Here is a 13,176-nt window from a genome sequence, read left to right as displayed (position 1 = left end):
TTGGGGACTGCAGTCTATTCCACCCAACAGAGCATGGTACACCCTGGACAAGTCACCAGTTCAGAATTTGATATTTTCTGTCAAAATTGCACTAATACTAGATAGATAGATAGATAGATAGATAGATAGATAGATAGATAGATAGATAGATAGATAGATAGATAGATAGATAGATAGATAGATAGATAGATAGATAGATAGATAGATAGATAGATAGATAGATAGATAGATAGATAGATAGATAGATAGATAGATAGATAGATAGATAGATAGATAGATAGATACTTTATTAATCCCGGAGGAAATTGCATATATCCACTGCTCAGGCATTAAATAACAAATAATACTGGATAAACACCAGGAGAAAAGGAAACATTGACATCACAGGACATACCACAAGACATACATTACACTAACAGACAAGACACATGCAGCACTAACAGGACTTATATACTACACTATAACTAAAATATAAACAGTATAAAATTTAAAAATATTACAGTATTAAAATATAAACAGTATAAAATAAAATATAAACAGTATAAAATTGAATTAAAATATAAAACAGTATAAAAAATAAATAAATTATATATATATATATATATATATATATATATATATATATATATATATATATATATATACAACAGTAATTGCTTATTTTTATTTTCCAGAACAATTTTACAGTGAAAATACAATATTATGGCAGCCCAACTTGTAAATGGTGACAGCATGACGAAAAATAGAAATAAAACATATGCGAAAGAGTTTCCTTAACCCTGTATCCCAACCAAATCTCACCTCATCTAATCTCTTTGCAAGGCAATGTAGGGTTTGTGGGCAGTGTTTGTTTCCTTTCCAGGGGTGGGGGGCATATCGCTTCCAAACCTGAAAAGAAAAGTTTTTAGACTTTACTACAGTCAAATTAATTATTTTTTTGTAGCATTTATTTTACAAGGTGTCAAAAAACATTCAACACCTTTAGCAGGTTCTGATTTTAATGATTGTCATACCTGTCCAGTCAGATGTTCACAGGCTATCACCCACTGTTCACAGATGGCAGCGCCGGTTCTTATGTTCTCTCTAACCGATACAAATGGCTCCTCAAAAATTTTAAGTCCACCCAACTTCTTTTGCACATATCTTCCCAGGGCCTCACCTTGTCAACATGAAAACACAAAAATAAAAACAAAACAATAAAAACTTTGTAATTACTGACTCACTACAAGGCAATGTATATTGAGGAGTTTCCAGGAAATGAAACTTTGTTTTTGTATACAAATGTGTTCTTTTTTTTTTTTTACAAAAGTGTTATAAATATAGAATGATAATTTTCATTTCTGTGCATTGGTTTGTGCATGAGTCACACCGATGACATCCATGAGTCGGACCATGCGTGTCTCCGGATAGGGTTCAAAATCAGTTTGCCTCCAAACATCATCAAGAGCGTCTTTGCTCTGTTCCACCAGATCCATAACATCAGACATGGACAACCCATCAAGACCCTCATATTCCTGATGCAAACACAAAGAGAAACAAGGTTCCATGTGTTAGTTAAGTTTGTTGCTTTCTTATTTTTCTTGAGAAGTCACTTGTGTTAATTGTCCCATTCTGTTTCATTGTGTGTTTTATGTTTTTCTTCCATTGCAGTTTTTTGCATAGGATTTCCAGGCAAAATAAAGGTGAAAATAAAGAATAATCATTCACATTTTAATCTAAGTTATATGAAGTTTGCAAAGAGCCTATATACAATACACACAAAACAATTTGTAATACAGTAATAACTTAAATTTTATTTTCTGATTTAGACAGCAGTGACATGTAAGGGTTTGAATATATACCTTTTGTATAAGTTTAAACTGCACAGTGAAATGTGTGGACCTTTCTCTAGCACTGCTCCTCTCTGCAGACTCAGAGAGATCAGTCCAGTACTGGAACTCATCACTTGGAGTCAGAATTCCTGTAAGATTCCGAGAATTCCGAGTAAGAAAAAACCAGAGCTCATATTGTGAAAAGTACAGGAAGCTTTTCTTTTCATCCAACATCTGGATGCGAATCATATACAGTACAGCAAATCAGGTACAGCCACTACCACCAAGTTGCCACAAAATAGCACTTATAATATGATGTCCCTTCAGAACAAAAGTAGAAATACATATAACATAAATATATTTCAACATACCAAGGACATTTTCTTCTGAGCGGCTTGACTTGGCAGAGGATTTGGCTCCAGAGTGGCGGATCACTGATCCCAGACCAGCCTCCAGCTCCCCCAACAGAGCTGCCAGCTTAGGGTCGAATGTTGAACACCATCGCTCATCCTTGAAAGGAGTTAAAGAAATTCACAATTTATAGATTAACTAGTCTCCTCTGCTCCTACCTCATTCAGTCAAATTCATTTCACTAAGGCTTTCAGAGAAAAGATGTTTATTTGTCAAACTTTTGTCAAATATATCAGATGTTTTTTAACTACTGCTATGAGCTGCATCAATTGGACTCTATAATACACAGGAATTAAAGCCTCACCTTCAGCAGCACAGGTGCAAAGACTTGTCTTACAGCCTGGTAGAGGGTGTTGATGGGAGACTCCAGCATGGATGAGACGAGGAGGCTCTGGTGAAGGTTTTCTTCTGTGATCACTGTGGGACGCAGCTTGAAGAAAACCAACACCTTCTCTCCACTATTCCCCGAAGCGTCAATCTGAAAAGGGGATTTGATTGTCAAGTCAGCAAACTTTATAATGTTTATTTGCTGTTTATGCATAATGCAGTAATATAGTTACATGTTCTGCATATGCAAATACTATTGAGATATACAGTACATAAACTATTAGGATCAGGGTGAACATTTGTGGTGCATTTGGTATCTTAAACACAGAACATTTATCTCTTTATAGTGGAATTTTATTAAATGTTTTCCTTTATTATAAGCTATGACTGTCCAATAACATGTATGAGCTTATGTTTTGATGTTACAAAAGACTTTCACATGGATGTATTGTTCTGCATGCCATTGTGACACTTGAACATCCTACTTATGATTCAAATATTTGTATTACCTTATTTGACAGATGAAGGTCATTATCATGTCTGCTGACAGACAGGACAAATTCATTCCCATCATCTAAGAAGTTATTGAGCTGTGTGCTGTCAGCCAGGGAAGACGAGGGTTTTAAGCCATAAAAGTTTCCTGTTGTAGTCAGGATAAACTTTTTACGCTCATCGTCAGAGCTGTGGGGCATCTTTCAGTGGCAATAATGTCCTGCGGAGAAAGATTAATTGTACATATACTTCAGAATATCTAACTATACTGTTTCAAGCCTTCCTTATTACAATAACAGTTAACATCCTTGAAGCTACAACTAGCAGTCGCATCAGGACCAGCGGTAGTTTGACCGACCGATACGACCAACAGAGGAGGCAAAAACTAGCTCTTTACTCCGTCCTTCGTTAAACTAAAGGTTATCTTTTCCTCACTAAAACAACCTTCGTTAGTTCATAAAACAATTATCCAGCCAGTCAGTTGTTTTTTTTGTCGTGAAGAATCGCATTCTATTAGCGTTAAAATGAGTCAACCCATGTTTGCAGGTTCCAAGTGCAGCCTGATAGCTAACCAGTGGCTATGGATGAGGCTAACGAGACGTGCTAGCTCATAAGCTTAACTCAGCGCCCCGTGATTAAACTTTAGCATTCTAGCTTAGCTGGGTGGACTAAACCGGACTAGCAAAATAAAAAGAAAACTTGTCTGATACCGTTTTGCTTCCAAATCTCCTTTCACAGCTGAGAGTAACTTGATTCATGAAGAAAAGCTATGTGTGCTCATGATTATGCCTGCGTGGTTACCAGGCAGCAACTCTGGTTGTACGCATCCTATTTACGCTCTTTACGTACGTAGAATGTACGTGCGCCGCTATTCTTACATTTACAGTGAGTAAATGTAAGAATAGCTATCTTCAGCTCTATCTTCGTCTTTTTTGAGACAGATGGAGCTTTTCCGTGATAACATCATTTTATAGTTTTCTTACCGCTAAAAGTTGGAGTATTTGTTATTTGTCATGTTAGAGAAAGACAAAAGCTTGAAACTTAACTTGATATAATAACTTGAAAGGACGCAGCAACCACGTCGTCCATGTGCCAAATAAATATGCATCCTTATTAATTATTTATTTGGCGAGTATTTAAACTTTCCAGTGGATTTTTTTTTTTTTTTTTTTATTGTCTGTGTGTCTGCAGGGTGGCTCAAACGTGCTCTGGTAAAAATCACATATCCCTATACTGTAATACCAACCGTACCTCTGGATCCAAACAGTATTCAGATCCAGATAGTCCATATTCCTTGGGCTCACAAAAATATAACTAAAGCATTAAAATAATAATCTGTGCTGTAATTGATCTCAAAACTACGGCAGCTAACTCAAGTAAATTTCAAACTAATGACTGCGGAAGAACTGAAGTTTTCAGATTCAGCATGGTATTTGTCTTTATCAGTGTTGACTGCTAGAGTTCAGAAAACACCATGTCTCTTCTAAAATTAACTCCCTCTAAAGAGTTACTTCCTGTTGCCCTTTGAACTATGAATTTGATCCACTGTAGTATTGTGTGCACTTCCCACATTTCATTAAACTGTGCGCTCTGTGAGTGTGAATAACTTTCCCTACGGACAAACATCCAGATTTATTGAAGAAAGCAGACAGCTCCAGATTCATGTCTTCTTCTCCAACTGGATTCACTCACTGACATTTAAAACGCACCTCTACAGCTTTACTGACATATGCAAATTAATAAATGATTTCTGGCATCAAGACAAACCCGTCCCTGTCTTTCTAGACTTACTATTTACTCACTTGTAATGAACCTGTAATGTGATTGTAAACCTGTAATGAACCTGTAATTGCGAACTGCTTATTAAGCAGTTCACAACTATTATAATAACATATAATATATATATCAGTAATATTATTGATATTACGGAATTACCCTGTTTGCCACCCAGCTGCTGTCTGGCACAACACGTTCCATCAGGGGAATTTGCAGTTTGTGCAGGGAAACGTTTTACTCTCCAAGCAACTATTTAGAAGTATCACTGAAACTGAAACTGTCTGTGAAGGAAGCTTGGAAGTACACTATTAAATGCTGACAGATTACAAAGATGTCATTGAGCTGAAGCCGAGTGGAATTCAACAAAATTCTACCTGGTTAAAATCATTATTTTTAAGCACATGAGATGGTGTAAAGGTCTTGTTTGTCCCCTTTTATTTCTTTAGCTTAAAACCTTTCGAATATCTCTTTGATCAACTTGAATTATTGGTAATGAAGATGGATAATTGCCAGACTTTTTCTAATATCTGTCATTTGACAAAATGCATGCATTAACATACAGAAGTGAAACTGCATTCCATTTAATGGGAGAGAAGAACAAAAATCAAAAACAGAATGCGAAAAGCATTACAGTTAATGGAGAGAAGGTGATATTAACAACAAATGTGGAAATTTCTGTACAGAGCACATCAGCTGTGTCAACACTTCTCCGACAGAAACACTACATTACACAACAGTCCACTGCTATTCTTGTGCAATCAAACTTGCACAAATGTGGCCTGAATGGATGTGATGCGTACTCTTGAGCGAACTAAACTTCTGTAAGAGGCTCATTCACCGACAGTACAGTACTGGCGAAGCCTGAGAACTAAAGTTTGATGTACAATGTTTGCATTGATTTGTTGTTCTAGGTGCTTTCTGAAACCGCTCCTCAGATCGTCATGTTTTTGATTAGATAATAAGATGAATGGATTTGTGGTATGTAGTTTTATCAAGTGAAGTCACACCCATGTCAGTGTGTGAGACAATAGATGAAGTCATAGTACTGGAATTTAAATTCTGAGTTATGTCTAAATGTGACCTGTCCTGTCCTGCAACCTAGCTGGGTAATTTCTGATGCCAGCATCAATAAATGCGTCATTGATCGCTCATACACACATATGCACATGCACAAAAACACGCACAACCCATAGAGTTTTTTTTACATAGCTTCCCCACAAACTATCAGAAAACAGGAACTTCTTTTGCACACAGTAATGTGCAGTATTTGTATTGATATAAATGTTTCATACAACTGCAGAGAATCATGATTCAATGTAATTATTGCCACACAAGAAAAAGCACAACAAAAATCAGACTAAAAGAATTTATGCAGCTCACAAAAACAAAAGTTCTTTAACATTAACTGCTGAGCTGACAATAATAAGAATTTGTCATCATATATACCAGACTACATGTGGCCTAAAAAAAAAAATGTTTCAGGAAATGACTCATCCCGCTACACGCTTCCTTGTCCAATTGAGATCTTAGTCATTCAGAGGTTGATCACACGGAGGGAGCATGGTAAGAGCTTTCCCTGTTAACTCCTGAAATAATTTTTATTGTCATTATTAATCTTTTATCTTCTGTCATTATGATGTGAGAAATTGGCATGTATTGTATGTATATCACTGACAGAATACCTGGAACACCACTGTGTGTGAGTGTGTGCATGTGTGTGTGCTTGTAGTTTCATAGCCTTAGGAGATCATGGTTAGTTATTTTGCCAGATTAAAAACTATTAAAATACTATTTAGCCACAAGTGATCTACAACTTGTTGACACATCAGAATATGTTTAAACCTCTGCAAGGCTAACTGGTCATTTACCCAGTTTATTCTTGAAGCCAACTTTTGTGAAGGAGTGAAGACATGTGTACACACCACAACTTTAGATTGAAAATTAAATGTCAGTGTTCATAGCACGGTTTTATCACGCATCTTATTGGGTGTAAAGTCTCAAATATGGAAAACGAAAGTAACATTCAGTTTCTGGAAAGAACCACAGATGTTGTGGAGCAACAGCGGACTTACAAATGACCCCTCACTGCCACAACACCTTTACAGGCCTTTCAGTTGTCATTATATAGCAGTTGTTTTATATTATAGCATGTTGCTCTCCGTGTCAGGAATCCCCACACTAACAAACTGAATCATCATTTAAGGAATAGACTCATCAAAGAAGAGGTAGTGCGTGATGCAGGACTATTAGATTAAACAGATACTATAAAACAGTGAGATCATTCAGTGTTACTATTAATACTTCATGTACTGAATCAAAAGGAAAGGAGTACAAATTCCATTTCACTGAAGTTCAATTGCACTTTTTTTCAACAGGTGTCAAATTACAGCCCACAGTCTTTTCTGTAAGTATCCATTTCCCTGTCCTGTTGATGTGACTGTGAAATGACAGCATTTGAGGTTGCATTGCTGTAACTCAAAGTATTTTACAATTGAACCCTGCAAGGATCTCTGTCACACCAAAAACACAACATGCACTCAGTTATAAATAATCCAGATGAAGATATGAATGAATGAGATGAACATTTTTTTGTAAATCCTTTACCAAGTCTGCACTGCTTCAAATTAAAGCTGGAGCTCTACAAAAGTAAGAAACGACAATAAAAAAAAAAAATTGTGCATGTACATGCAGGTAATTTTCTGCACAAGGAAGATTTCCTTCTCTAACTGAGAATTCTTGAAGTACATCTGTGCATAGAGGGAAGGGGAGCTTTGCTGTATTTTGTTTATGTTTCTGGAGTCACCATGTGATCGACTCGTTCTCTTTTTTTAAGAAACCAAGTCCGTTCCCTCCAGCTTCTGTCTTTCTTCTTTATTATGATGCTGCACTTCTGTCCAGGTGAGCGTTGCTGTCATAATAGGGCATCGACATCACAGTTTAGTTTATAATATACATTCAACTCTATAAATGCATTTTAAACACAGTATTATACCACGATGTGGGAATTGAAAAAAGATTTTCAGTAGTCAAACAACTCTTTTAAAAAATTGCCCTGTCCAACTGACAATAGTCAGACTTATATTCACACCTATGCACATAAAAGTCCCAGTAGGATTTGAACAGAGGTCCTTCTTACTATCACAGAACAGCCGTAAGAACCTGGGACTTTTTCATGTGGAGTTTACACATTCTCATTAAGTTTTCAGCTTCTTCTCTCTATCAAAAACATGCCTATGAGGCATGTTTTTGATATGGTGATACTGTTACCTTAACTTAGATATGAATGTAAATGTGGTTCGTTGTTTGTCATTCTATTGGTAGCCCTGTTATAAACTGGGTTGAACATAGAATAAGTCAAAATCAATGACTAAATATCACAAAAATTAAAGAGCAGTTCAATGTCAAATAAAATTATGCAAATAAAAAGGAATCTTCTAAATGAGTTTATTCGCAGCTAAGTTAGTTGAAGTGAATTCAGACCAAACTCTATTTTTCTGTAGAGGTCTGACAACATCCAATGAGGAGGCACCCAGTGACTGTGGTGAGAAAAATGATGCAGTGTGTGCGTCATATTTGTATGCTTGAACTATGACCAGGGATAGTGGATGTCCCGAGTCTCTGACTCTCTGTTTCGTTTTTCATTTTTTTGCGGTTGAAGCGTTAACGTTTTTGGGATTCCCTAACATACTGTAGGAAAGGGCAAAATGAACAGAGGAGGAAGTGAACCTTAGACATTAAGGCAGTTTATTAAGTGACATTTAGTTCTCAAATTGAAAGCCACACGCTGTACATCCCGTTTACTAAGCACACATCATTTAAACTTATCCCAAACCTTAACTACCACATGCTTTTTTCCCCCCAGGAATTACTGCTGACATTAATGTCCGTGGGGAAGTCGGTGGAAATGTGACCATTCACTGTCCGGTCAAGGAACAGGGAGAAATTATTCTATTCTACTTCCAGAGAGGCAACACGTATATCAATGGCTACCATACAAGTATTGACATATCAAACACCCCCACATGGAATAACACGGAAGTGGATCCCCAGAATGCAACTGTGCACGTGTACAATCTGAAGGCCTCACACAAGGGTGAATATAAGTGCCTTATAGAGTATAAAGGCATCGTGGAAATTGATAAAACCATCATACGCCTAGACGTCACAGGTATGTATTTAATATTTTGGGAATTAATTTGATTGTCTAAGTTCTGAATCTATTGTTTTAGTGATATCGAACAATTTTGCAATTCTGAGGGTCATTACTATCAAATAGCTGTCTAATCACTGATGCCTGAATAGTGTCGCTTGTGATGACATCAGATGGTCGATGCCGAGTGAAGAGGAAGTGTCTTAGTCTTCCTTGTTTTTATTCAAGGACGGCTAATGACTAATGTAACCAGTAACTACAAGTGGCACCTGCTAAACTGGTTACATGCCCTTTCATGGTTCCATTTTGTGTAAAAAAAAAAAACACAATAGGGCACTACCTATGGTACATCCTAATCTATGCACCTCACATTTTCCACATCTAGTTATGCCTTATTCCTAAATGGATTTAATTCATTTGTTTTCTCAAAATTCTATACACAATAACCCATAATGAGAATGTGAAAAAAAAATTTTTTTGTGAATAATAAAAATAATTTGAAAAATAAATACAAAAACTCTTCATAGCCATTATCATGATGCTTAGAATTGAGCTCAGGTACATCCTGTGTCCACTTGGAGTTTACCAAAAGACACCTGAAGGACTCAGACAATGAAAGATTTTTTTTCCAGACTTGAATTATTTTTATAAAGCTTCGCGCAAAGGCTGTGCAAACTTATGTTGCATTTTCATTCTTTTTTAAACAATTTTTTTAGAGAAATTTACAAAAAACTTCAAATACATATTTTCATTTTGTCGTTAGGGGGCAATTTATTTAATTTTCAGTTACACAACGTTTCTAATGATTTCTGCTAACCTGAAACTGACAGAATGAAACATACAACCTGACAGTGCTGATATCTCTCCTAGGGAAATACAGCACACCTGAGGTCACGCTGTCATGTGTGGATGGTTTGAGTTGCGTGGGGAAGTGCGTCTCACATGGCGGGTACCCGGGTGCCACAATGATGTGGAAAGTGCCATTGAGTCAGACGTGGACGGTCTTGAACAACAGTGAATCTCACGATCCAGAAACCATGTTGGTCAACGTCACCAGTTTTGCAAGATTTAACTGCTCCCAGGGAGAACTGAGGTTCCTAAGCTGCTTCGTGGGCGACGTCACATCTGACCCTTTCGACGTCTGTGAGTATTAGACTCCCAAGGCAAAGCCAGTGTAGGTATATAAAGTATTTTCTGAGCAATAAATTGACACATTTATTTTACACCGTACATCAGAGTTCCATTCATGGAGGTTTGACATCTTAATCATCAGTAATAACAAAGGGATTTTATCAGACGGTGGGATTTATCAAAAGGTTGTTCTTTAAAATTCAACTTTTGACTGCTTTTGTTCTGATTTTAAGGTACACCCAACGATTCCCCTAAATCCCATAATGATAATGTCACTATAGCGGCCACCACGACAGTGGTAGTCATCAGTGTGGTGCTACTATTCCTGCTGCTGTGGTGGAAATGCAAAAGAAGACAGAGAGGTAAGGATTTGTCTCTATGAAACTGTTCTACGATCGAACAATACAAAGATCCCAGCGCCACAGTAACATGCAAAATTTTTCTGGGTCCGTAGGAACAGATGAGCAGACGGCTCGGGCAAATGGAACCCAAATGGAGTAAGTAGATGTTAAATGGATGCAAATGCCCACAAACAATACTTTTATTAATGTGTTACCAGAATGAAGAATGGCTGGAATTCACAATTTTGTGCATAGTCCATTATTTTCTTTGTAAATTTTAACCTCCCATCCTTCAAATTTTTTTCTTGTAACCATTGAAATCATCTCTTTCCTTCCTCTCTTTTACAATTTCAACATTATTTAGGGAGATGATGGCCCTCAACTGTAATCATACGCCATGACTGCAGCCTCCTTTTTGAAGATAATCCGAGGAATTGGATATTCTGTTGGTAACTACAGTGTGCTTCCTATTTATGACTTACTGGCTCCGTACGATCAATGAATCTTCAGTAATGACAAGCCAACACCTTAGTGTTCAGGTTAGGTTTAACATTAGGTTTAGGGTTAATATGGCAGTACAAAAGAACTTCCTCTCTCATTCCAAGATTCATGAATTCAGCTAATGAACAATGTAACTGTGACAGTTCTCATGTATCTGGTTATCCTGTGTATCCTGTGCGTTGGAGCCTATCAGCTATGACTGGTGTGTTGGAGCTGTGTGTTGGAGCCTCATCAGCTATGAGAACAAAATACATCAGGAGATGTTCTCCATCTTAAAGTGGTCTATGTCACATCTTTATAACGTCTTTAAAAACTGGAACTGGAAGAAACCTAATTTAACACAGGTGATAATGAGTGTTCCATATCCCTGAACAAGTCTTTTAACACTGACTTCTACGAAGAGACAGTATTTGCTACAAATGCCAGTTTATGACATCACTATGAGTCAGTTTTTATTGTGTTTTATAATTTCATTTATAATTTTCTATGTGCAATATTTTTATGCCCTGTTTACAATATTCTGTTTTACTTAGCCTTACACTATCTGGATTTCCTTCATCTTGTAAGGCATATAGTGAAACAGTTTGTTTTTAAACCAGAAATTTTCTTTGTTCTGTGAACATAGATCAGAATCCATCTTAATGCAGTTGCTGTTGCAGAAAGTTGTCAGCTGTATTACTCAGTATTCCAGGATTCCCATTTAAGGTGCAATAATGAATCAAAGGGAAAGTATTTCCTCTTGTGTAGGAAGACTTTTAATACTAGCGTGATTCATATTCTGTCAGTTGTCAAGTAAAATAACCTGTTATTTCATTTAGCTATATTTATTTAAATCTGTGTCTTTAAAATTTTATTTTGTTTGACGACAAGACCATATTTTCCCATCTACCCAAAAATGTCAAAGGACTGCTTTCATTTCCAAAATCTTTATAAACACTCATCAAATTGAGTTGTTTTTCTGTTAGTGTGAGTGTAAGTTTTCCTTAAAGCATAATGTACTTTTTACTTCAATGTGTTCTTTACTGTGAAGGAATAAAACATCTTTTCAACTCAGTTCATAACGTTGCTTTTTAATTGTAATACATATGTCTTGCCACTAGGTGGGGCGCTAGCGCCACACAGCCAGGATGAATTTCTTGCTGTTGATTGGCAGGATTGGTTTCCTCTATATAATAGCAGAATATTAGGATTTGATCGCACCTGTCAGCGGGTCTACACAAGGTCAAAATATGACATCTGCATGCACAGGAAATGAAGCAATGTTTATCCACTCAGCATTTGATAAATGAATAAAGTAATGTGAACACAATCCTTTGAGATGGCGATACATGTTGTCTTTCTCTGACCTCAACATGTTCTCATCTGCCAGGAGAAACAGAGTTAGCGCTGGAATGTTTAAGGAAAAGAGAGATGTGCGGTCAGATGGTATCTAAAGGGAGGAGAAGAAATGTGAGGCAATTTTAGGACCAGCGAAGAATGTGGGGTCTATAGGATGTAATTAGCATTCTAAATATATAGACCATATAGCAATCTGTTCCACCATCTTTGTCTCTATTGCTCCTTCCTTTCACGTTTTATCCTTTCCGAACACACCTCTCCTCTTCCTCACTGTGACAGCCTGTCAGTCCAGCTCTCTGTGTTTACATTGGGCAGCAGAGCAGCGCCAGGTTGGTTGCACTTCAGGAATGTAACCCCCCGGCTCCTTGCCCTCCTCCCCCCTCCTCCTCTTCTTTTTTCCTTGATTCTTTTATTTCCTCATTGTATGGATTCCCTTCTTCCATCACTTCCTTTCCACTCCTCTTCTTTCCCTAATTGTACTCCCATCTGCCCCATCACTCCCCTGCCCCTCATAGGTTCCCTTCCCTCTCTCGCTCCCATCCTCCCTTAGCCTTTGTCTATCCCCTTTTTTTGAAATTCAAAAAAGCATTATCCAAACCCACTCACCCTCCACATCCCCCCCCCATTCCCCTGTCATCATCCTCTCACCTCCCACTTCTCCCCATCTCCCTGTCCTCCCTCCCTCATTCCTCTGCTGTCTAACCCAAACAAACCACGGAGGACTTTCCTCTGTGGTGGCTCAGAAGAAACACACCACATGTCAGAGTCGGTTTGAACATAAACATGAGTCAATTTGAGATACTGGAAAAGGAAATGAAGCGCTTAAGTTCAACATTTGATAGAACTGCTAAATGAAATCTTGAAGCTCAGACTCACCACTGGGTTAGCAGAGAAGAGT

General features: G+C 37.3%; 2 protein-coding genes across 2 annotated transcripts in view; one reads left to right on the top strand and one right to left on the bottom strand.

The window, feature by feature from the left end:
* Positions 1-3,835, bottom strand: part of dync2h1 (dynein cytoplasmic 2 heavy chain 1) — an 80,761-nt gene extending 76,926 nt beyond the window's left edge. Inside the window, exons 1-8 of the mRNA XM_068317104.1 lie at positions 3,752-3,835; positions 3,059-3,261; positions 2,527-2,700; positions 2,183-2,321; positions 1,842-1,960; positions 1,370-1,514; positions 1,014-1,159; positions 802-888 (exon numbers count right to left, since the gene is read on the bottom strand). Coding sequence (XP_068173205.1) covers positions 802-888; positions 1,014-1,159; positions 1,370-1,514; positions 1,842-1,960; positions 2,183-2,321; positions 2,527-2,700; positions 3,059-3,241 — 993 coding nt within the window. The 5' untranslated portion in view covers positions 3,242-3,261; positions 3,752-3,835. The remainder of the gene's footprint in view (positions 1-801; positions 889-1,013; positions 1,160-1,369; positions 1,515-1,841; positions 1,961-2,182; positions 2,322-2,526; positions 2,701-3,058; positions 3,262-3,751) is intronic.
* Positions 3,836-6,363: 2,528 nt separating this feature from the next.
* Positions 6,364-12,650, top strand: LOC137596832 (T-lymphocyte activation antigen CD86). The gene is made up of 8 exons (XM_068317593.1): positions 6,364-6,380; positions 7,193-7,221; positions 7,651-7,715; positions 8,680-8,985; positions 9,838-10,110; positions 10,332-10,460; positions 10,553-10,595; positions 10,804-12,650. Exons 1-8 carry the CDS (start codon positions 6,378-6,380, stop codon positions 10,838-10,840), a joined length of 885 nt encoding a protein of 294 aa, XP_068173694.1. The 5' UTR covers positions 6,364-6,377; the 3' UTR covers positions 10,841-12,650.
* Positions 12,651-13,176: the final 526 nt, after the last annotated feature.

The sequence above is a fragment of the Antennarius striatus genome, chromosome 6 (assembly GCF_040054535.1).
Source record: "Antennarius striatus isolate MH-2024 chromosome 6, ASM4005453v1, whole genome shotgun sequence".
Lineage (NCBI taxonomy): Eukaryota > Metazoa > Chordata > Actinopteri > Lophiiformes > Antennariidae > Antennarius > Antennarius striatus.
Note: the sequence above shows the minus strand (reverse complement) of the source record. Positions and strands in the feature narration are given on the sequence as shown.